Here is a 22,871-nt window from a genome sequence, read left to right on the forward strand (position 1 = left end):
TCCACTCGTGCTAATAGTGAAGAGCTGTGAGTGCAAACATAGAGAACGCTTCTTAAGAGGCTCCCTGGTGGCCAAGCTTACATCCAGACTTCACTGGTAGATCAATAAACAGTCACACGCACAACACACTGCGTGTCTCTATGCTCTGAAACAATGGTCACGTCGTTGGCCAGTCAAGCAATAAATAGGGTGGATTTTAGTGGGGCATTTTTTCAGTCCAAACATATCAAGTCTTTTGATTAATCTCCTCTGGACATGTCCCAACCATCTCAGTCTAGCCTCTCTGACATTATCTCCAAGGCCTCTAGCATGTAATGTCCCTCTGATGTACTCATTCCTGATCCTATCCATCCTGGTCACTCCCAATGAGAACCTCAGCATCCTCATCTCTGCTACCTCCAGTTGTGTGTCCTGTCTTTTCCTCAGTGGCACTGTCTCTAGACCAAACAACATGGCTGGTCTCATCACATTTCATTTCCCAAAATGTTTTTTTTTAAAGAAAACTCGAAAAATAAATTTTGTTCACATGTTTTTAAATAGTCATTGTTCCAGGAAAACAAAAAAGAACTTCCAGAAAGTTGTGAAAATGAAACAAATATTTAGATATTCCATTTTTGTTACCTCTTTATAAGCAGGGAGCTAAACAGTAAAGAGTTAAAACAACAAAAACAGCATCCAGCTTCACACCAGTATACATCAAATGCACAACTTTCTGGATGGACATGACAAAAACATCTTAAAAACACCCAGCATCCTAAATATGTATCAAAACAGTAGAAAGTACCATTGAAAGTGTGTTTCTTTTCACTGTTGTGCCATCTCTTTGCACAGCTCTTTCAGATAGTGGTGATCTTTGCCGTGGGCCACTTCCATGATGGCTATTGCCTGTCAACACACATTTCCATTGAAGACATTGAAGTCTGTAAATGATACAGAATGACTGCTTACTGTACCTTCTTCAGGGCACTCAAGCCCATAGAGCGCCTATCCAGTCCCATGTAGAGTCTGGCCAGCTTCAGGTACATGGACGACACGTTCAGAGAGTAGGCTGGATACAACTGGCTGTGTGGGTGTTTTTATATGTTATGTTGCTGTACTCACTTTGAAAAAGTCATTTTTTCCAGATTATACTACTCCGTTTTGGTTCAAACTGCCCGAAAACTTTAGTAATATGCGTATCGTTATGGTTGCAGCTTGTGTCTACATCAGGGTCACCGCTGGGGGGCGCCAGAGGATTTAAAAAAAAAATCATTTGTGTTTATTTTCTGCTATCTAAAATGATTAAAAATATTATGTAAAAATGACCAATTGATAGATGGATGCATCATGAATTTTCGCCCAATGGGAATTATTTTTAAGTTTTTTACTGCAAAAAATGTATGGGAAAAATATATTTTAACCTGAAAATATATATTACTTGAAAAAGGATATTTGATGGATTAATTGCCAAGGATATCGTTCCAAAAAAATGAGAAAAATCTAAATAATAAACCATAGTGGTGTACCTAATGTTATGTCTCCTGTGCTTGACAGTTACCTGAAAGGCTTGAGGAGCTTCTCCCCGTATCGCACAGCTCCCTCTATGTCTGACATGTATATGCACACCCCCATGGCCTGGTACATCATGTGCAGCATGTAGACATTGGAGTCGTCAAACACTGCCCCCATCTCCTCCAGGCTCTGCTCGCACATCTCCAGCAGCTCACTAGGGGGTGCCATTGAGTCAAGGGCAACTGCTAATGACTTCCTCTTGAAATATCTTATTCGAATCAAAGGATATTCTTTACATGTTTGAGGGCTCGAAACTCCCGGATGGTCTTCCTAGCATAGCGCACCATGGCGTTGACTGCCTCGGCCTCAATGGGCTCCCTCTGCTTACGCACTTTCAGCTTCACCTTGTCCTGCAGGCAAAAGTGTCAGTGACAACATTTGCGACATTTATGCTTTGCGACACTGTCCTGCACTCACTTTCGACCTGGTCTTACACTCCTGGCAGTCACATGTGAAGTAGTAAGACTCTCTCAACCTGTTGTTGCGGTCCTCGGTAGGGTAGAGCAGGTCTATGTAGCTGATCAAGACCTATACATGGAAATAAGCACACTTTTTGTCAGCCATGCTTCTCTTGGCACAAGTTTAAAGATAGAACACACAAGCACATGGGAACACAAATTACATTCATTGACATATTTCTGATTGTCTGCCAGGCACCTATTAAACCCATGTTTAAAGTTTAGGGCCAAAAATAACCAACTGCCATTCTACAGTGGAACCTCTGAGGTTAAACACAGCCCATATTTTTCCCAAAGGAAATAATAAAGACATTTTAATTGCATTTTTTTAACATAATATTAATTTCAAAATATTTGTTTCATGACAAAAGCTAAATTTTCAAATGATAGACTCCACTCTACCTCTACTGTTTTTCTAAGTGCAATTATTCCTTGACATGTTGAATATATAGAAAGAAAGATGAGCCAACCCCCTCTCAGGCAGCTGTCACTTTTCCTCACTTCATCTCCGGGCTTCATGTCCTTCACCGCTCGAACCTCAGCCCGCGTCCTGTTGTAAGTGACTATGACGCTGGGCAGACAGCTGTGGTTTATTAGCGCCACGCTGCAAAGAAAACAAACACTTCATTAAGTACACCTGCACAATAAGATCCGACGCAACAACTGTTGCCAAAAGTCTGCCTTTGCAGCAAGAAACACATAATTTTTGTTGTTTAAATCACAATACAATAATTACCCCTGCACCAAAATCAAACATGGTATGGTCCCTTTGTATTATGTTATCCTTAGTGAACCAGGAAGTAGAGTATAAGCTAACAAACAAGACTATGGCGCTCTTCTTTTCTTTGTTTAAGTCACAATACCCAATACAACAATTTTCCAAGCTAAGCTAATTTGCAATACAGTTATCCCTCCCTAAATCGCGTTTCGAACATCACTTCCACACTTTATTATGACTGTGACGTTGTGTGTGCCTTTAAGAGGCGGGGCCTGGGAAATGACATGTGACGTCAGCAAGCTACTGCAGAGTTGCTGTGCGTTAGCATGTTTAGCAGCGAGAGTGCCAGACTTCATTTAGACTGCTAAAAAAACACTATGTTGTAAATACAAAATTAATCTATTTATAAATAAGGAATCCTATTCTAAAATTCAGTATTCACAAATTCAAGCAGTAAGTACTGTGCTAAAACAAAAACAAAAAACACAATAACGAACGTGAGTATTTCCATTTTTTTTAAAGGTATTCATTTTTCTTAGTTTGTTGTTTGGTTCCCAGTAGAAGCATTTCCCCTGTCCCAAAACAACACATGGTATGTTCCTTCTTTATTACCCCTTGAAACAGGAAGTAGTATGCAAGCTAACAAATGCATGCTAACAAAGGGACAGACAAAAAGACATAATGCACATTTTTTTAAACTGTTTTTTTTAGAGGCATTCACTTTTGGGGAGGATTGAGTCTCAACAGAACTATTTCTGCCATTTGTATTACATTATCCTTCATGAACCAGGAAGTAGCTTCTAATGCATGTGTTGTACAAACAAACACAAATGCGAGGTCTAATGTGTACCCATCTGGTTCTGTTTCCAAGGATGGTGAATGGGTGACACAAACACATACTGCTGCACCCTAGTGCACCTTGCTTACACATCATGTGGTTGACATTGGCTGACAAGGTGGACACAGAATGGAGGAAGCAACTCAGATGTCCAAATGAGTATTTTGAGAGGGTGTGCAGTGTTACATCATCATGGGTGAGTATGAAAATAAGCTTACTCTGGGTAGACTGCGGTGCCCATGTGGGACAGTTCATCGTCCTCTATGGTGAAGCCATTACAGGAAACCTGTACACAAATAAGATTCATACACAAAATTAATGTAATGTTACACTTTTCTCCAACCGATACACGTGTATTACCTGTGAGATGAGCGAGAGAAGCTCTTTGGAGTCGGGAAAGTCTAAATGTTTGGAGTAAAACTGATGCAGCCCGGCGATGTCTGCCTGGTTGTTCTCTCTTTTCTCATTGTCTATGTCCTCTACGTCTATTGGCAGGGATAGGGACAGAGAGGTGAAGTTTAAGTGCGTCTGGACTCTTTGCAGGTATTAATAGAAGGGCTCTCTTCTGGTGGTTGAGACAGGAACATATTATCACCACATTATTGAGGAAACACAACGCCCGATGACCTACATTCATCACAACCTCATAAACAAGATGTCTACTATTGCAACATAAGCCCACTGGTCACCACATTAGGTACACCTGTACATACAAATATAATGGAACATGAGAGCCGGTCCAGAATTATGCTCGATACACAATACACAACAAATCTCGCCTGTTAATAAATGCAGAGGTTCCTCTAGCTAATTAATAGTGTATCGTGTCAAAAAGCAGTTGTGGCTGTAGGCAACTCCCAGATGTAGCTTTAATTAACGCCACAAGATGGCAGTAGTTGGATTTGAAGTCTCTCGTGTTTTTTTATCTCCTCTTCTGATTATGTCGGGTCATTGGTTCCAGACCTGGATTGCATTAAATACATTTCTGTAATATACGATTCAATGTTAATAAATGGAATATTTTTGTCGTGAGAGTAAAGATAATCCTGTTTATGAATTTTACCATTATTAGAGCCCTGTAGACTGAAATAACACCCCTATAGCCATCATTAGATTTTTATTATTCATTGTTTATACCGGATTGCACAACTATTATGCTACAGGGACTGCAGGCAGACACTAGCTAGCAAGCTAACATGTTAGCTAACACAACACAAGCTGACCGGTTAGCCTTGATTTTATTTCTTCTAAAAGTCTTCAAACAGAGTGGAGAAGAAGGACAAAGTAAGAATCCACAAACATACCACTTCCACACAAAATGGGAGGAGAAGCTCTTTCACTCTGCAGCCATGGCTGGCTGCATGGAGTGTAAGGCCGGGTAGTGTAATAAGGATGGATGTTTCATCCATGTAAGGGATGACTGTGGACCTTAAGGTGATTGTCTTAGGTCAAAGTTCACGATGAGGTTAAATATCAATATCTAACAAACCACACACAGTCGTACCTCAAATTAAAGGTCTTGTTGAGGACTGTTGACATCTACTATTGTTTTGTTGACATGCCATTTAAAGATGATGTAATGGCCAAAAAAAATCATTTTTGGCGTGAAAATGTAACTAAATTCTAACACTATTACACAATTTGGCATCATAAGTCGAAGTGGGATATTTTTTGACACTTGTGACGTGTGTGTAGGATTATAGGATGTCAACTCACGAGACTGCATTTCTCCAATCTGTAAAATCTTCTCAGACAAACATCGTTCTTTCTGTGTTTTCTGCAGGGAGGCCAGATGTGATTAACAGGAATGTGACACAAAAATCTCAACGTGGGATTCTAACCTTCTTGGCGAGAATTCGAGCCACCAGTCGGGATGTCTCTGACGGGGACCATTTCTCCCCGAATGCAACCATGGCAGAGCACTCCAGCTTGTGCATGGCCCAGTCCCCCTTCTGCGGTAACACAAATGGTCATATTACATACAATACTACCACAAAATGTACAACTTCAATGTGTAACGACTGAATGGTTTGCTCTACCATAAAAAAAGGGCCTGCCGCTCGGCATGTATGGCCCTACCAGCTGTAGCAATTCACAGCGTGGTGGAATGCAGCCACACAATGTGTTAATCTTATACTACTCTCACCTTTTTACTCGCTATAGTGTGCAGCTTGACCTCATGCATTGACTGCTGTTTAGCTCAGATTTAGCTTGTCAAATGATGACATATAACATGCTGAGCATTAAAAAAACAACAAAACTAACTAAATAAAGCATATAGTTTTGTGTTACAAAAGGAAAATCAATTAAAAGGGTGAAAAATATTTCAAAATTGGATTAAAAAGGGATAATTCTAATAATATACATAAATAATAAAATAGGTGTGTCATGAAACACATAAAATCATTATTATAGAATCATACTTGACACATAAAAAGATAATTATATGATCATACCTGACATTTGACATTGCAGTAGAAGGCTTTCTTGCACTTCCCGCATCTTGCAAGGTTCTCCTTCCTACAAAAGGCATCACATTGTATTTATTCTTTTTTATGTGCACATGGGAATGCTAGGTTGTATCTGGGTCTTCTACCATGCTCCTCCATTACTTGCCGGACACTCCCACCATTACTGGTAACTGATAGCAACGGGCGGCTTTAAAACATTCTGCGGTATTAATAGAGCTGACCTTAGACAGGGCCAGCTGTCTGGCCTGAAACAGTAAAGAAGTCCAAAAGTGTCCTCGCTGCACTAACGTGACATGCGAGAGAGTGCTAATGGTACCAAGTCTCAATGTAGAGAACATGAGCTGATATTAAATCCTGCTTCCTTCCTGGCCACTGATTGGCTGCCAGCATTCTTCCTGTTCTTACTACTTTGTTTACCTCACCTGTCATCACAACAACACAATAATTAGTTGTTGGTATCAGGCAGTACAGTTATACATACTACTGAATTAATACTTCTTTGAGAGCGTTGTTAAAACATGAGCAGTAGTATCTTTTTTCTTCCTGTGTTTAATACTGTCATTTATAAGATAAGCTATGCTTTAATTCGTCCCTCAGTGGGGAAATTTGATATCATGCAATACTGATATTCATCCACAACAAACTTTCTGTAATATAATAATAGATATTTCTACCTGTTGAAGCAGAATTCACAGTATTCTCCTTTCTCTTTGGCAGACAGCACATAGGAGTAGGCCGGGCTGGAGAAGAGCAACTCCCCGACCTTAAAGGCTCTCGTTACGCGGAGTCCTCGCCCTTTGCCGGGGCTGTCAAACCTCTCAATCCCGTCGATGTTTCCTGTCATCCTGCCTGCCTCCCACTAAGAGGTCTTTCTCCGGAATGAATGAGGAGGACCTGTATGTGTGGACCCACCCACCCCCTCCTGGTAGGGAACAACCCTGTTATAGAACCCCAAATGTCCCCTGAAGTCATTAAAACTCTACTCAGGAGTAAACTATCTTGTGTTGTAGGTTTACAGTATATTTGGGGGCTCGGTAACACAGAAAGACTTAAAAAACGAACTGTATTTTTATTTTCTTGGTGTGTTTTATAGACAAAACTTGGATCAAACTAGTGAAACAGCGCCTCTTTGGTTTTCATGGCTGAGAAGCGAATTACATCCGCCTAGTCATAAATGGAGTTTGAAGTTGATTCGTGTGTTTCTACTATTTTGACACCTTCATTAAGATAAATGTGGCAGCAATTTAATTTTAAACTGTATTAGGATCAGGATTATGATGATTCAGTGGGTTTTTACATTTAGCATAATAAATAAAACAAATACATATATTTGTATATATATATACATATATACTAACATATATTGTCCATCAAAACCTTCTTATATATGACGTTTGCTCTAGTATTGGATCTCACTACATGTACCTAATTAAGTGGAGTGCAGAGCAACAATTTATTAATATGGGCAGATGAGGCCATCTAGTGGTGAAGGAAATTACAACCTCACCCCCACCTTCGATAAACTATATTTAACAATTATAAATAGTGAAATAAAAAACAAAAATACTGTAATGTGCTATGTATAAATGTTTATTTTTATCTTTATTTTATCAATAAGTTTTCTGGCAACTTAAACATCGGAAAATTCCTTATAATATGTAGTGTGGGGACTATCATTAAATTGTATAATGTATACTGTTACCAATAAACAATATAGGGGAAAAGCGGTAGAAAATGAATGAATGAATTAAAAAAAATCCTCATTACTTGTCAGAGAAGTACTGACAGAGGGAGCCCTCGTGTGGAGACATGTTGTAAGTACACCTTAAAATGATATACTTGCAGCCAGTAATTACATATAATAGAGTATTTTAATTGTGTTGTTTCTTCTGAGAGGGATGCGCACTGTATTTCACTAGATGAAGTAAAACAAGTTGACACAACGCATCCAGGTACAGTATGTGTTTATTATGCACACAAATACTACTGTGAAGATTTGGCCCTAATGTATCTGAAGCCTTTATCCAACCTTGCCCCAGTTTCCCCACCCCCTGATTTATTTATAATTCCATTTCCCCACTCTTTCAATCTAAAGATGTGTTCCTCCTCGTTTTTTAATAATGTCCAAGCAAGGCAGGCATGTCCCACTGGCAGATTACTCCGTCGTCTTTGGCGTCTCGTCTTGATTACATCAGAGGAACCTGATTTGATTTGGAAGAAACCCCCTTGTTCCGCCAGCGGATCTCTTTAGACCTTTCCTGGCGTGCTGAGTTCTTGCTTTGTCAGAGAGGATGATCTTGATGAATATGATCTGAGAGAGAGGGAGGGAGGATTAGGTGAAGGGATTATAATTTCCAATGATGACAAATAATAAGAAACAATAAATCCTAAAGTAGATTTAGTTCTCAAGGAAAACCTGTTATGGAAAACAGACTAAGAGACAGGGCAGAGATATTAAATAGATACAGCCAAGGCCTGACCTGCTTCCACATAAGTTGCCATCATAACTACACTTACTATGACTTACTATTTCATTCACTAAAATCAATCCACTTTCATTTATCATGTACTGTATATTATCACCTCATTTACCTCCATTGGCCACCCACTACACCCCTTTAAAAGGGCTAATTAAAGTATTCTTCCATTGCTAATATATCACGTTTTGTTGATAACCAATATAGAGGTCACTTAAAAACATTTAATAGAAATAACGATATTATCATGAGCCCCGCTATCAGTAAAGAGAAAATAATCTTAGTAGGGCAGGGTTCATGTGTATTAGTGATGAATGAACGGCCTCTTTATTTCCATTGGTTGTTACTGTTAGCGGCAAAAGGCTAACACCTGGAGTTAGCCAGCTAGCTAGCTAACAGCGAGCTTCTCTTGTCTTTATTTCAACAATCAAAATTAAAGAGTTACAATTCAACAGAATGGAAATGACACTTACACCAAATAGTCATGGCTAGAAGTTGGACAACAGTTTCTGCAGTGTCGGTGTATATTATCATTTGTCGTAGTCCTCCAACTACAGGCGCTTCAGATGTGCGAGTCACGAACGAGTCGTTCAAAACTCGCCAGTATTTTACAAACGACAGACTCCGAACTCGTTCACTTCCTCAACTATGTGACTGCTAGTTAAATTAAAAATGAATCATGTCAGGGAGTGAAAAGTGTTTGGGGGTTTGGGGGAGGGGGTAGCCTGTGATTGGTGATTCAAGTAAATTTCGTACCCGAGTCACATTTCTTTGGGACGACGAAGTTTAATCGAGTTGTTCAATCGCTAAAGTGCACTGCCGTAATTATGTTACACTCTAAAATCGCCAGGGGGCGCACCTAGTTGAAACTATACAAAGTAGTGTAAAGCTGGAGCAACATTGCATCTCCCAGCAACATGATCTGTCTCATAAATTAATAATAAAAATATAGTGTCTAAACACAGTCACGTTGACTGTACATTAAAGCTTTGCGTTTATGATCACGTCAAAGTGAGATTACATTTGCCTACCCAGATAGCACTGGATATTGCTTATTTTTATAAATGATCCGTAGAGTGGCGTCGTAAGTGTGCTGTTTTTACACCTCTCAAAGACGTGGTGTGTATAATTTACAGGCATACTGTTGATGGATACGCGGGGCATTGTCACATTGGGAAGCTCATAAAGCAGCAGCTGCTAATGCCTCTATGGCGGGGAGGTCGCGGACGAGGCTTGTGTGTGAAATCCAGCGTGGTTAAAGACCTCTGCCGCTCTCGGCCTTGCGGTTGTAGTGAACCAGGCCCTCCTCGCTTTGTATTCATGACCTTGTCATCACACGCTGTTGGCGGTGTGCTGCACTAACTAGGGGGTCACCGGCGGGGCACGGCTCCGGAGATGGATGCTTGTTGTGTGTTTGTGTACGCTGGTAATTTTGTCCCGATATTCTTTTGAGCTGAGCCCAGACGATGTACACTAAATCCACTTTCTTACAGATGAGCCCCCTCTGACTGGACTCAGACATTTTCATCCCGTCGTGTCCTTTATCAGCCTCAAGTCTAGCCCTGGTGTCTCCACTCCCAGCTGATGGATGGAAGAGTGTGTGTGTTGAGGGGGGGGGTTGGTTTGACGCCTGCCGGCCTGCACGCTTGCTTCTTAGCTCGGTGGGCTTTTCGGGCGCGGAGCCTCATCTCGCTCTGTTTATCCATGTGTCTTTGCTTTGGCTCGCGCCCTGCGTTGTAGGCCACCGTTGGGCCGAACGGGGTCCGCTGGCCTGTGGCCCCCCGCCTAAGCTGTGCTTTCACTGCAAGGCTTAGCGCCTCAGCCCTCGCCCGCTTTATGAGCAGACAGCTGGGCTAATCTGCTGCCCTTGCCTTGTCTCCTTCGGTCCTGTCTGATTGTGTCTTTGGACTCCTTTGGTTCTGTGATTGATGGGTAGTTGGGACTCTGGTGCCTCAGATTGTTGGAACTGCATCGTAATTGAAAATCAGACGAGAAAATAAGGCTAGAAATGCCTCGGTTTTCATATTTGGTTTTGTCAACATTTTTTGCTAAAATGTTATCTCTGGGGCGGCACGGTGGACTAGTGGTTAGCGTGCAGACCTCACAGCTAGGAGAACAGGGTTCAATTCCCACCCTCGGCCATCTCTGTGTGGAGTTTGCATGTTCTCCTCGTGCACGTGGGTTTTCTCCGGGTACTCTGGTTTCCTCCCACATTCCAAAAACATGCTAGGTTAATTGGTGACTCCAAATAATTGGTGACTCCAAATTGTCCTGTGATTGGCTGGCGACCAGTCCAGGATGTACCCCGCCTCTCGCCCGAAGACAGCTGGGATAGGCTCCAGCACCCCTCGTGAGGAAAAAGCGGTAGAAAATGAATGAATGAATGAATGTTATCTCTGTTTTCGTCCAATTTTGCAGGTAACAAACTAGTCCATTTGCTCTTTACTGTCCCAAACAAAGCACCCTACGCTTTTGTGACTCACTGTTGGTGCATTTACAGCCATCAGTGATTCTCAAATGGTGGGTGGGGCCCCAAAAGTGGTTTGCAGAGCTGTTTGGTATTTGTATAATGACCTGATGTCACTTGCTACAGCATAACAGGTCTAATGGATGACTTTGTCAGGCTCGAGGAGGCAGGGAAGGAAATTGATTGGGACATTAAGGTACCCTCCGTCCGACACACAGCTGCAGATATCTGGTGGAGAACAGCACGTCGTACTGAGAGGACAGCTTCTCACTGCTGCAGCTAATCTAGTGTTACAGGCAGTCCATTCAAATATCAAATATTTGACAAATTTGATATAGAATTTCATAATATTATGACTTATTATTAAAATATTTTTATTTTTTGTTTTTGTTTTTCTACCGCTTATCCTTACGAGGGTCGCGCGGGGGTGCTGTAGCCTATCCCAGCTGTCTTCAGGCGAGAGGCAGGCTACACCCTGGACTGGTGGCCAGCCAATCACAGGGCACATATAGACAAACAACCATTCACACTCACATTCATACCTATGGACAATTTGGAGTCGCCAATTAACCTAGCATGTTTTTGGAATGTTGGAGGAAAGCCCACGCATGCACGGGGAGAACATGCAAACTCCACACAGAGATGGCCGAAGGTGGAATCGAACTTGGGTCTCCTAGCTGTGTGGCCTGTGCGCTAACCACTTGGTCTAATTTTAATTTTAATTTTAATTTTAATTTTAATTTTAATTTTAATTTTAATTTTAATTTTAATTTTAATTTTAATTTTAATTTTAATTTTAATTTTAATTTTAATTTTAATTTTAATTTTAATTTTAATTTTAATTTTAATTTTAATTTTAATTTTTAAAAATGACAGCTTATTCTCTTTAGAGTATACCTTTTTTTCTTAATAGTTTGACTTTATTCTTCTAATATTACGGCTGATTTTCCCATTTTTTTGGTAGATTTTTAGATTGTGCCGCTGGCCGCAAATGGCCCCCGGGCCGCACTTTGGACGCACCTGCCCTATATGAACTGCCAGCATTACTAAATCACATTGGGAGCGTGTGGGAGATGAAGTCATGGCGCTCCGGTCCAAAGAGGCGCCATCAGCTTTGACCTCATCATTTTCCTCCTTCTTCGGCATTGGCTGCCTTCCACAGCATCTCAATCTGCATTCTTTCCGTCTTCCATTTGCATCCATTTCAACATCCGTCCCGCATCTTTCGTTCCCCTCCCGCCTCCTCCTGCCCTCCCTCCTTCTCCTTCTTCAGCTAAACTTAGACGTGACAACAGTTGCAGGGTGACACCAAAGTCTAAATAAGACCAGAACAATAGTTTACCCCCCCTCCCTTGTATCTCCACTACAGCCCTCGTTATAGACCACCATTGTTCTCTCCATCCACCGCTGCTCTTTCAGGGAGTTTGTTCGCTATGCTAATGATTGCCGGGCCTGCACGGGTTTATCGAGTGGGGATTTGATGCTCTTTAAACGGGCACTTCTGGAAAGCACGGTCAATCATACACGCGGCCTTTTTATCCAGTCAAATGTCACCGGATTGTGGCACGTGCCCCGCCCCCCCTTTCACCCAAACATTTCCTCCTGTGTGTCAGCATGTTCGGGAGACCTTGCGGAAAAGAAAAAGCGCCAAGTAAGACAAGATGCGAGGAGTTGCAGTCAGTCGGTGAGACATTCAATCAGTCAGTCGGTCTGAAAATAGCCTGGCTCCTTTGAGCCGTCGTCCAAGAGGAATTCTCTTTCTCCTTGGTGTATTTATAGCGCCTGGGCATTGTTTCCTACAGCAGCACTCCCGCAATCAAAGGAAGTCGGCCTGCCAAGTATACAAATATTTTCCTTTGTCCCTATGTTTAGACGGCCCAAAAGAGTCCGTTCCGCGTGTGCACGTGTCCTCGTGCTCCAGGATGAATATCAGCTTGTTTGTGTGCGTAACTATATCTACGCTGATACATCCTGGATTTAGTTTTTGGGTGTACAATGTGACCTTCTTCTTTGAGAGGTTGGGCACAGACGGGTTGTGGATGTACCGCTATGCTGTTTGATAGATGACATGCTAATTTCATGTGCTGTCTGTTTATGTACGGGTGCATATTTAATCCTTTTACAGGCCCAGGAATCTTAAAGGGGATGTCAAACTAATTGATTTTTGGCTCCAATATTAAAGGCCACTCGGATTCAAGAAAAAAATGCATCTCTGCTTTGTTATATATCAGTGACATATTACTACAGGATGTCTGATATTGGCTTTTTTGCCGAAAAACTCTCAACTGATATCACATTTTTATGCTGATATTGGACATCTCTTATACTTTTAGTACATTTACTCTTTTTTCTCATTTTTTCTGTTTCTTCTCGCAATGTTATGACTTTATTACCATAATATTTTGACTTTATTTCCATCAAATCGTAACTTTTTCTCCCCAAAATTACAACTTTAATTTGTTTGTTTCTCATAATATTACAACTTAACAAAAAGAAAAAATCACATTTTTTTCTTTAGTATTTCTACTCTGTTACTCCATTTACACGTTTTCCCTCATATTACTATAACTAGTAGAACTGTGTTTTTATTCTCATAATATTTTGATTTTATTTCCATCAAATCTTAACTTTTTCTCCCAAAAAATACAACTTCATTTGTTTCTCATAATATTACAACTTAACAAAAAATCACATTTTTTCCTCATATTACTATAACTAGTAGAACTGTGTTTTTATTCTCATAATATTTTGATTTTATTTCCATCAAATCTTAACTTTTTCTCCCTTTGTTTCTGAATATTACGACTTCACAAAAAAATGTCTGTAGTATTTTGACTCTATGCTACTACATTTACAATTTTTTTCCTCATATTACTATAAGTTATAGAACTGTGTTTTTATTCTCATAATATTTTGACTTTATTTACATAAAATCTTAACTTTTTCCTCCCAAAAAATACAGCTTTAATTGATTTGTTTATCATGATATTACAACTTAACAAAACATTAAACATTTTTCTTTAGTATTTCGACTCTATTCTACTACATTTACATATTTTTTCCTCATATTACTATAACTTATAGAACACTTTTTTTATTCCCATAATATTTTGACTTTATTCTCTTAACTTTTTCCGCAACCTAATTTCCTCAAAATGACAACTTTATTGGTTGGGTCTTTCTCTTAATATAATGACTTAAAACCGCCCTTTTTTCCTTAAATTTGTGAACTTTATTCACCAAAAATGATACCAAAAATCATGTAAAATTGCAACATTTTCTCCTTAGATTGCAACTTTTCACATTCAATATTTTGACTTTATTCTCGGTGGAGTGTGAAACAAACTAACCCCTGATAAATAAAAAATGACTGTACAGTGGTTAGCTTCTTTTTACACTTGTATAACTGTAACATAAAACTGTACAAAGCACTGTATGAGTTGCTGGCAAGATGAGGTGAAGTACCTTTTGTTGTGTTATTGTTCATACTAACTTCTTAAATTAGTATTATAAGGTTGATGCCCACATTCCCAGTAGATGTGCAGGTTTTCCAATGACGGCATTTTGCCTCAGATGTTCTTCCTAAATGTTCAACGTTCCTCTTTGTCCGTCCAATAAGGCAATGAGCTCTATTTGAATGGAAATCATTAGGTGTTAATGCTCTCGGAGGACCAATATTTTCTTCTTAATTGTCAGTGTCAGCCAAAAGCGTGTGCCAAATTAGATGTCACAAGCTCACGTTGAATGTTTTTCAAATGTGTCAGAGCCTTGACCTTGCGTCCTCTGGCTCTGCCTTAAAGTCTCCCTAAATTGGGATTCATAGACCTTGACAGTGTATGCTCACACACGCACACACACACACACACACACACATGTGTGTGAGTATACATTGGGGGTTTGTTGTCTACCTGCAGAGTACTTTATGCACTCACATACGCCTACAGGCACACAGATTAGTCATACGACACACACACACACACACACAGTTTGACTGTAAGTGAAGCGGGTTCGAGTGCCCTGTGGCCAAGTGGCAGCGTGGAGGCATCATCGGTCACTTGGAGTCTGTGCCCGTGACTCACCAAGGGCACAAAGGAATTAGTGCGATCCTCCACGATGTGACAGCTTGCTCTGGCTAAATGGTGTAATAATCTACCCCTCCTCTCGCAAACCTACTAACAGCGAACACACACACACACGCAAACACACACTCGCCTCCCTTTTTCGCCCTCCCCATACCAACTGGCAGCGATAACATTGTCTTAAGCTATAAAAAAAGATTTCTCTCCCCCGTCCCCTCCCTCCCTTCCATCTCCCTCTATTGCGGTAATTATTGAATTAATGCAGATGGAGAGAGACATCTGCATGTTAAAGTGTTGGCCTCTCTCTTATGCACAGCAGATGTTCCCCTGTCATTTACTCAAATTATGCTGCATGGATACACGAAGGGAGCGAGAGAGAAAGTTACTCGCCAAGGCGACATTGTCTCACAGTCGGCGGCGGCGAAATTCATGATGCATCTGTCCTGGTAGACAAACACGCTTGTCTTCATTCGAGATGCTTCTTGTTTCATCTGTGCTCCTTCGCAATCCGCACATTTTAGGGGGGAAATAGTGTAGCTTTTTCTCTAAAGTCAACACAGAACACTAACAAAAAAAATAGTCTCAAAATGTCTGCAAGAGCATCAGGATGAACTGCCCTTTAGCTTTGGATTTTTACATTCTTTACTCCTTCAATGAATTTGGCTGATTTTTCAAGGCACACAGATTATTGTGTTCCACAGCTGTGTACTGGAGACATGTAACCTACCAAAAGAAAGATATGATTCCCGTCTTTTGTCAGAATAAAAGCGTTTGTAGCTTTTTCCATTATTTACAGGTACGTTTCAGGAAAATATCAGTTCCCGACTAGAAAAGGGAGAAAGGCTGGAACTCAGAGGAACTAAGGCCAAGGAACTAATGAGTCGAGTAGTTTCCAATGAACTAATGCACATAGGGAATAATGAAGAACTAATACTCATTAGTTCATCATTATTACCTGAGGAACTAAGGCACATACATTTAGAGTAGTTACAAAGGAGCTAATGAGTAGAATAATTTCCAATAAACTAATGCACATACATTTAGAGTAGTTACTGAGGGAATAATGAAGAACTAATGATGAACTAATACTCATTAGTTCATCATTGGTAGTAGAGGAACGAAGGCACATACACTTAGAGTGGTTACTGAAGAAATAACGACGAACTAATGATGAACTAATGAGTAGAGGAACTAAGACACATACATTTAGAGTAGTTACTAAGGAAATAATGAGGAGAATAGTTCCAATGAACTAATGCACATACATTTAGAGTAGTAGAGGAACTAAGGCACATACACTTAGAGTGGTTACTGAAGAAATAACAACAAACTAATGAGTAGAGGAACTAAGGCACATACATTTAGAGTAGTTACTAAGGAAATAATGAAGAGAATAGTTCCAATGAACTAATGCACAGTACTTACTCAGGGAATAATGAAGAACTAATCATGAACTAATGAGTATTAGATCATCATTAGTAGTAGAGGAACTAAGGCACATACGCTTAGAGTAGTTACTGAAGAAATAATGAAGAAATAATGATGAACTAATTAGTAGAGGAACTAAGGCACATGCATTTAGAGTAGTTACTGAGAAACTAATGAGGGATTAATGGGTACAGGAATTAAGGCACATACATTTAGAGTAGTTACTGAGGAACTAATAAAGGACTAATTGGTACAGGAACTAAGGCACATGCATTTAGAGTAGTTACTGAGGAACTAATGAAGGACTAATTGGTACAGGAACTAAGGCACATACATTTAGAGTAGTTACTGAGGAACTAATGAATAACTAATGAGGAACTCATTGGTAGAAGAACTAAGGCACATGCATTTAGAGTAGTTGCAAAGGAACTAATGAGTACAGTCGTTTCCCATTAACTAATGCACATACTATATTTAGAGTAGTTACTGATGAAATAATGAACAACTAATGACAAACTAATGAGTAGAGGAACTAAGGCACATGCATTTAGAGTAGTTACTGAGAAACTAATGAGGGATTAATGGGTACAGGAATTAAGGCACATACATTTAGAGTAGTTACAGAGGAACTAATAAAGGACTAATTGGTACAGGAACTAAGGCACATGCATTTAGAGTAGTTACTGAGGAACTAATGAAGGACTAATTGGTACAGGAACTAAGGCACATACATTTAGAGTAGTTACTGAGGAACTAATGAATAACTAATGAGGAACTCATTGGTAGAAGAACTAAGGCACATGCATTTAGAGTAGTTGCAAAGGAACTAATGAGTACAGTCGTTTCCCATTAACTAATGCACATACTATATTTAGAGTAGTTACTGATGAAATAATGAACAACTAATGACAAACTAATGAGTAGAGGAACTAAGGCACATGCATTTAGAGTAGTTACTGAGAAACTAATGGGTACAGGAACTAAGACACATACATTTAGAGTAGTTACTGAGGAACTAATGAAGAACTAATGATGAACTAATGAGTAGAGGAACTAAGGCACATACATTTAGAGTAGTTACTAAGGAAATAATGAGGAGAATAGTTCCAATGAACTAATGCACATACATTTAGAGTAGTAGAGGAACTAAGGCACATACATTTAGAGTAGTTACTAAGGAAATAATGAAGATAATAGTTCCAATGAACTAATGCACATACATTTAGAGTACTTACTCAGGGAATAATGAAGAACTAATCATGAACTAATGAGTATTAGTTCATCATTAGTAGTAGAGGAACTAAGGCACATACGCTTAGAGTAGTTACTGAAGAAATAATGAAGAAATAATGATGAACTAATTAGTAGAGGAACTAAGGCACATGCATGTAGAGTAGTTACTGAGAAACTAATGAGGGATTAATGGGTACAGGAATTAAGGCACATACATTTAGAGTAGTTACTGAGGAACAAATAAAGGACTAATTGGTACAGGAACTAAGGCACATGCATTTAGAGTAGTTACTGAGGAACTAATGAATAACTAATGAGGAACTCATTGGTAGAAGAACTAAGGCACATGCATTTAGAGTAGTTGCAAAGGAACTAATGAGTACAGTCGTTTCCCATTAACTAATGCACATACTATATTTAGAGTAGTTACTGATGAAATAATGAACAACTAATGACAAACTAATGAGTAGAGGAACTAAGGCACATGCATTTAGAGTAGTTACTGAGAAACTAATGGGTACAGGAACTAAGACACATACATTTAGAGTAGTTACTGAGGAACTAATGAAGAACTAATGAGGAACTAATTGGTAGAGGAACTAAGGCACATACATTTATAGTAGTTACTGAAGAACTAATGAATAACTAATGAGGAAGTAATTGGTAGAGGAGCTAAGGCACATACATTTAGAGTAGTTACCGAGGAACTAATGAAGAACTAATGAGCAGTGGTTAGGCTTACTTAGGTAGCAACCACCAGTAGCTAAGCCCAACCATGGCAGCTTCACATCATACCTGTAAATGTCAAATGTTGACCTCGGACTGTAAGCTTAACCCAGCGTGGCGGGTCAGGACGAGGGACAATGTCCTCTTAAAGATTATCTGTTGATTATTCCAAGCCAGTTTGAGACACGGAGGGAGCCCATGTACAAGTGCATCCCTGACCTTCTCCTTGGGATTATGTTTCCCAGGTTGGTTTGGCTTCGGATCTCCGGATTACGTTTGGTCAAAACATTCTTGTATTATATTTTCTGTGCTTATTTTTATTAATACTCAGGGACGGGTCCCCTCTAAAAGCTCCGTCCCTCTGCCTGCTTTGAGGTAATCTTCTTCCACTTGAGCTCTTAAAATGTTTCAGGGAGGTAATACTTTTTTACTCCTTCATTTGACTTTTCCATGAATAAAATTCCAAGTTGTTGTTTATCAATTCTATGCCTTTTGTATATATTTCCAGAAAATACTGCATCTCAGCTTTGTGATGGAAGTGAAAAAGCCTGCTACTAGTATCAACTTGGAATTTTTGTTTATTATTGTGTTTACAAATATTGTATTTTTTCAACTCTATGCTATGAAAATCACATTATTTTTCATCACTATATTACAAATAGTTTCTTGTAAAATTGCAACTTTTTGTGACTTTTTTTTATATTTCAATATCTCAATTTTTTTGACAGCTGTTTTTTCATTTCTGCTGTTTATTTTTCCCCAATTCTTTGTTCTTGTAAATTTTCTTCTCATAATTAGGACCCCCCCCCACAATATTTTGACTTAATTCTCCTAACTTGACCTAGTTTTCCAGAAATGACAACCTTGTTTGTTGCTTTGTTGCTTGTTTTTCATAATATTTTCTTTACTATTTCATATTTGACACTACTAAAACGACATTATTTTATTTTCTATACTGCTTATCCTCACGCCGGGGTATTCTGGAGCCTATCCCAGCTGTCTTTGGGGGCGGTGGTACACCCTGGACTGTTATTCATAATATTATGTATATATTATTATAATATTTGTCATTAGATTCCAACACTTTTGTCCTAATGTTTTGACAATCTTATAAAATGCAGTTTTCCCCATTTTTTGCTCTTTTTTAAAAAAGTTTAAATCAATAAATTATCATTTCAGCATGGGCCACAAATAGCCCTCGGGCCTCACTTGGGACACCCCAGGTATACACACAGTATACCTGACGCCCTCTAGCGGCCGTGGTAGCAACAACGCTTTCTAAGGAGGAACTCAAGTGCACGCTTCAGACATCCGTGGAGTCAACACAACACCTGACTTCAGTCCCGGGTCCCGAGCTCAGGTTTCACATGTGCAAAAGGCAAATGAAGGCTGTGCTTGGCTCAGACCACATGTGCCAAGACTTCCTTTTTAACAGCGGAGCCTGTTATTATTGTCACTATGAGAACACGCTTAAGGAAGTAGACCCAGGAGACATCTAAGCTATTGTCGGTGTACTGTACTGTACGCATTCTGGTCTACTGCAGCTGCATGTTACTGTATTTGTACTATGTATGGGTACTGTACGGGTACTATAAGCATGAAATCAGTCACCACAATTAATTAGATGTTTGCTAAAAAGAAAGTACTATTTGCACTATTAGCAATAAGAAGAACTCCGGTACAGAGGAGGCATGGGCCTTTTATTGTACTATATTTGGTATATTTAATATATATACAGTGGGGCAAAAAAGTATTTAGTCAGCCACCAATTGTGCAAGTTCTCCCACTTAAAAAGATGAGAGAGGCCTGTAATTTTCATCATAGGTACGCTTCAACTATGAGAGACAAAATGAGAAAAAAAAATCCAGATAATCATATTGTTTGATTTTTAAAGAATTTATTTGCAAATCATGGTGGAAAATAAGTATTTGGTCAAAAACAAAAGTTCATCTCAATACTTTGTGATATACCCTTTGTTGGCAATGACAGAGATCAAACGTTTTCTGTAACTCTTCACAAGATTTTCACACACTGTTGTAGGTATTTTGGCCCATTCCTCCATGCAGATCGCCTCTAGAGCAGTGATGTTTAGGGGCTGTCACTGGGCAACACGGATTTTCAACTCCCTCCAAAGATTTTCTATGGGGTTGAGATCTGGAGACTGGCTAGGCCACTCCAGGACCTTGAAATGCTTCTTATGAAGCCACTCCTTCGTTGCCCGGGCGGTGTGTTTGGGATCGTTGTCATGCTGAAAGACCCAGCCACGTTTCATCTTCAGTGCCCTTGCTGATGGAAGAAGGTTTTCATTCAGAATCTCACGATACATGGCCCCATTCATTCTCCCATTTACACGGATCAGTTGTCCTGGTCCCTTTGCAGAAAAACAGCCCCAGAGCATGATGTTTCCACCCCCATGCTTCACAGTAGGTGTGGTGTTGTTTGGATGCAACTCAGCATTCTTTCTCCTCCAAACACGACGAGTTGAGTTGATACCAAAAAGTTCTATTTTGGTTTCATCTGACCATATTACATTCTCCCAATCCTCTTCTGGATCATCCAAATGCTCTCTAGCAAACTTCAGACGGGCTTGGACATGTACTGGCTTCAGCAGGGGGACACGTCTGGCACTGCAGGATTTGAGTCCCTGGCGGCGGAGTGTGTTACTTATGGTAGCCTTCGTTAATATGGTCCCAGCTCTCTGCAGGTCTTTCACTAGGTCCCCCCGTGTGGTTCTGGGATTTTTGCTCACCGTTCTTGTTATCATTTTGACCCCACGGGGTGAGATCTTGCGTGGAGCCCCAGATCGAGGGAGATTATCGGTGGTCTTGTAGGTCTTCCATTTTCTCACAATTGCTCCCACAGTTGATTTCTTCACACCAAGCTGCTTAACTATTGCAGATTCAGTCTTCCCAGCCTGGTGCAGGTCTACAATTTTGTTTCTGATGTCCTTTGACAGCTCTTTGGTCTTGGCCATAGTGGAGTTTGGAGTGTGACTGTCTGAGGTTGTGGACAGGTGTCTTTTATACTGATAACCAGTTCAAACAGGTGCCATCAATACAGGTAACGAGTGGAGGACAGAGGAGCTTCTTAAAGAAGAACTTACAGGTCTGTGAGAGCCACAAATCTTGCTTGTTTGTAGGTGACCAAATACTTATTTTCCACCATGATTTGCAAATAAATTCTTTAAAAATCAAACAATGTGATTATCTGGATTTTTTTTTCTCATTTTGTCTCTCATAGTTGAAGCGTACCTATGATGAAAATTACAGGCCTCTCTCATCTTTTTAAGTGGGAGAACTTGCACAATTGGTGGCTGACTAAATACTTTTTTGCCCCACTGTATATGGTGTATTGGTATATTAAATATTATATATTAAAACTAAAATTATATATTAAAACACAATTAATAAACACAATTTTATATATTACAACACAATTAAACAAGAAAAAGAATCAAAACAGCAAAAATGGGAAAAGAGTAGTAAATTTACAAGAATAAGGTCATAATATTATATTAAATTAATATTAAATTAAAATATTATAAATAAATAAAGTTGAAATAAAGACTAAAATATATACCAAAATATGGACTTGTATACTTAGATATGTTAGAAAACAAATAAAAGAATAAAGCTCTATTTTGGTGGAAATTTATTATGATAATAAAGTCAAAATATTATGAAAATCAAGTCATAATATACTTGGAAAAAATATACAAGAAGAAAGTTGAGATATTTTTTTAAAGTAATATTTAAAAAAGTGTCACTAATCACACAAAGCTAAGACTCAACCCCTTTTTTTTCTTTAAATATGAAAAATTATGTCATCATATCTTCCTTGTTTGGTTGCTTAATAAAATGTAAAAAAAAACAACAAAAAAACCATTTATTAAAAACAATTTTTTTTTAAAATTTCGCTTTGGTTCCAATTTTTTACAAGAAAAGCTCTGATAAAACATTCCACTGTTCTCAAATATCTTACTTTTTATTTTTCTACACAAAATAAGATGAAAAATAATAATAAACAAATAAAGAATAAAGAAAATCTATCAGTAATAAATAAATAAATATAATAATAATAATAATAATAAAACGGCAAATAATAAAAACTTAAGAAACCACATATAGTTGGTGGGTATACATGACAAAACACGACTATAGTCACATTTATACTCTTTTTATTGACAACATATTGCGCAACTGCAGGGTCTTGAGACACATGCTAACTCACAAAGTAGAGAGCTAGCGACCTAAACGGTAGCCTTCAAGTTATTTCCTTTAAACATAAATAGCCAAAAAACTTACCACTTCCACACGGATAGGGAGGATAACTATTAACAGTTATTTAACCTTTAACATGAACATAAATCAAATGTAATATTTTTTTCTGGGTACATGATACCATACAGCATCCATATCAAACTTG

General features: G+C 39.1%; 1 protein-coding gene across 1 annotated transcript; it reads right to left on the reverse strand.

Moving 5' to 3' along the window:
• Positions 1-535: 535 nt before the first annotated feature.
• On the reverse strand, positions 536-6,921 carry smyd2b (SET and MYND domain containing 2b). The gene is made up of 12 exons (XM_058056687.2): positions 6,711-6,921; positions 6,022-6,085; positions 5,407-5,517; positions 5,282-5,342; positions 3,926-4,050; positions 3,784-3,851; positions 2,511-2,613; positions 1,969-2,079; positions 1,781-1,901; positions 1,538-1,712; positions 954-1,062; positions 536-885 (listed from the first exon to the last, which is right to left on the reverse strand). The coding sequence occupies exons 1-12, from the start codon at positions 6,878-6,880 to the stop codon at positions 805-807; spliced, it is 1,299 nt and encodes a 432-aa protein (XP_057912670.2). The 5' UTR covers positions 6,881-6,921; the 3' UTR covers positions 536-804.
• Between the last annotated feature and the right edge of the window lie 15,950 nt (positions 6,922-22,871).

This window comes from Doryrhamphus excisus, linkage group LG19 (assembly GCF_037039965.1).
Source record: "Doryrhamphus excisus strain RoL-2023G ecotype Guam linkage group LG19, RoL_Dexc_Guam_v1.1, whole genome shotgun sequence".
Lineage (NCBI taxonomy): Eukaryota > Metazoa > Chordata > Actinopteri > Syngnathiformes > Syngnathidae > Doryrhamphus > Doryrhamphus excisus.

Bases quoted from the DNA above. Each gene is read 5' to 3' on its own strand.
- smyd2b (XM_058056687.2), bottom strand. From the start codon at position 6,880: ATGACAGGAAACATCGACGGGATTGAGAGGTTTGACAGCCCCGGCAAA. The intron at 4,051-5,281 runs GTGAGTTGACAT...CCCTGCCAATAG, and splicing joins GATTGGAGAAATGCAGTCTC to ACGTAGAGGACATAGACAAT. The intron at 3,852-3,925 runs GTAATACACGTG...ATTTGTGTACAG, and splicing joins TTCTCTCGCTCATCTCACAG to GTTTCCTGTAATGGCTTCAC.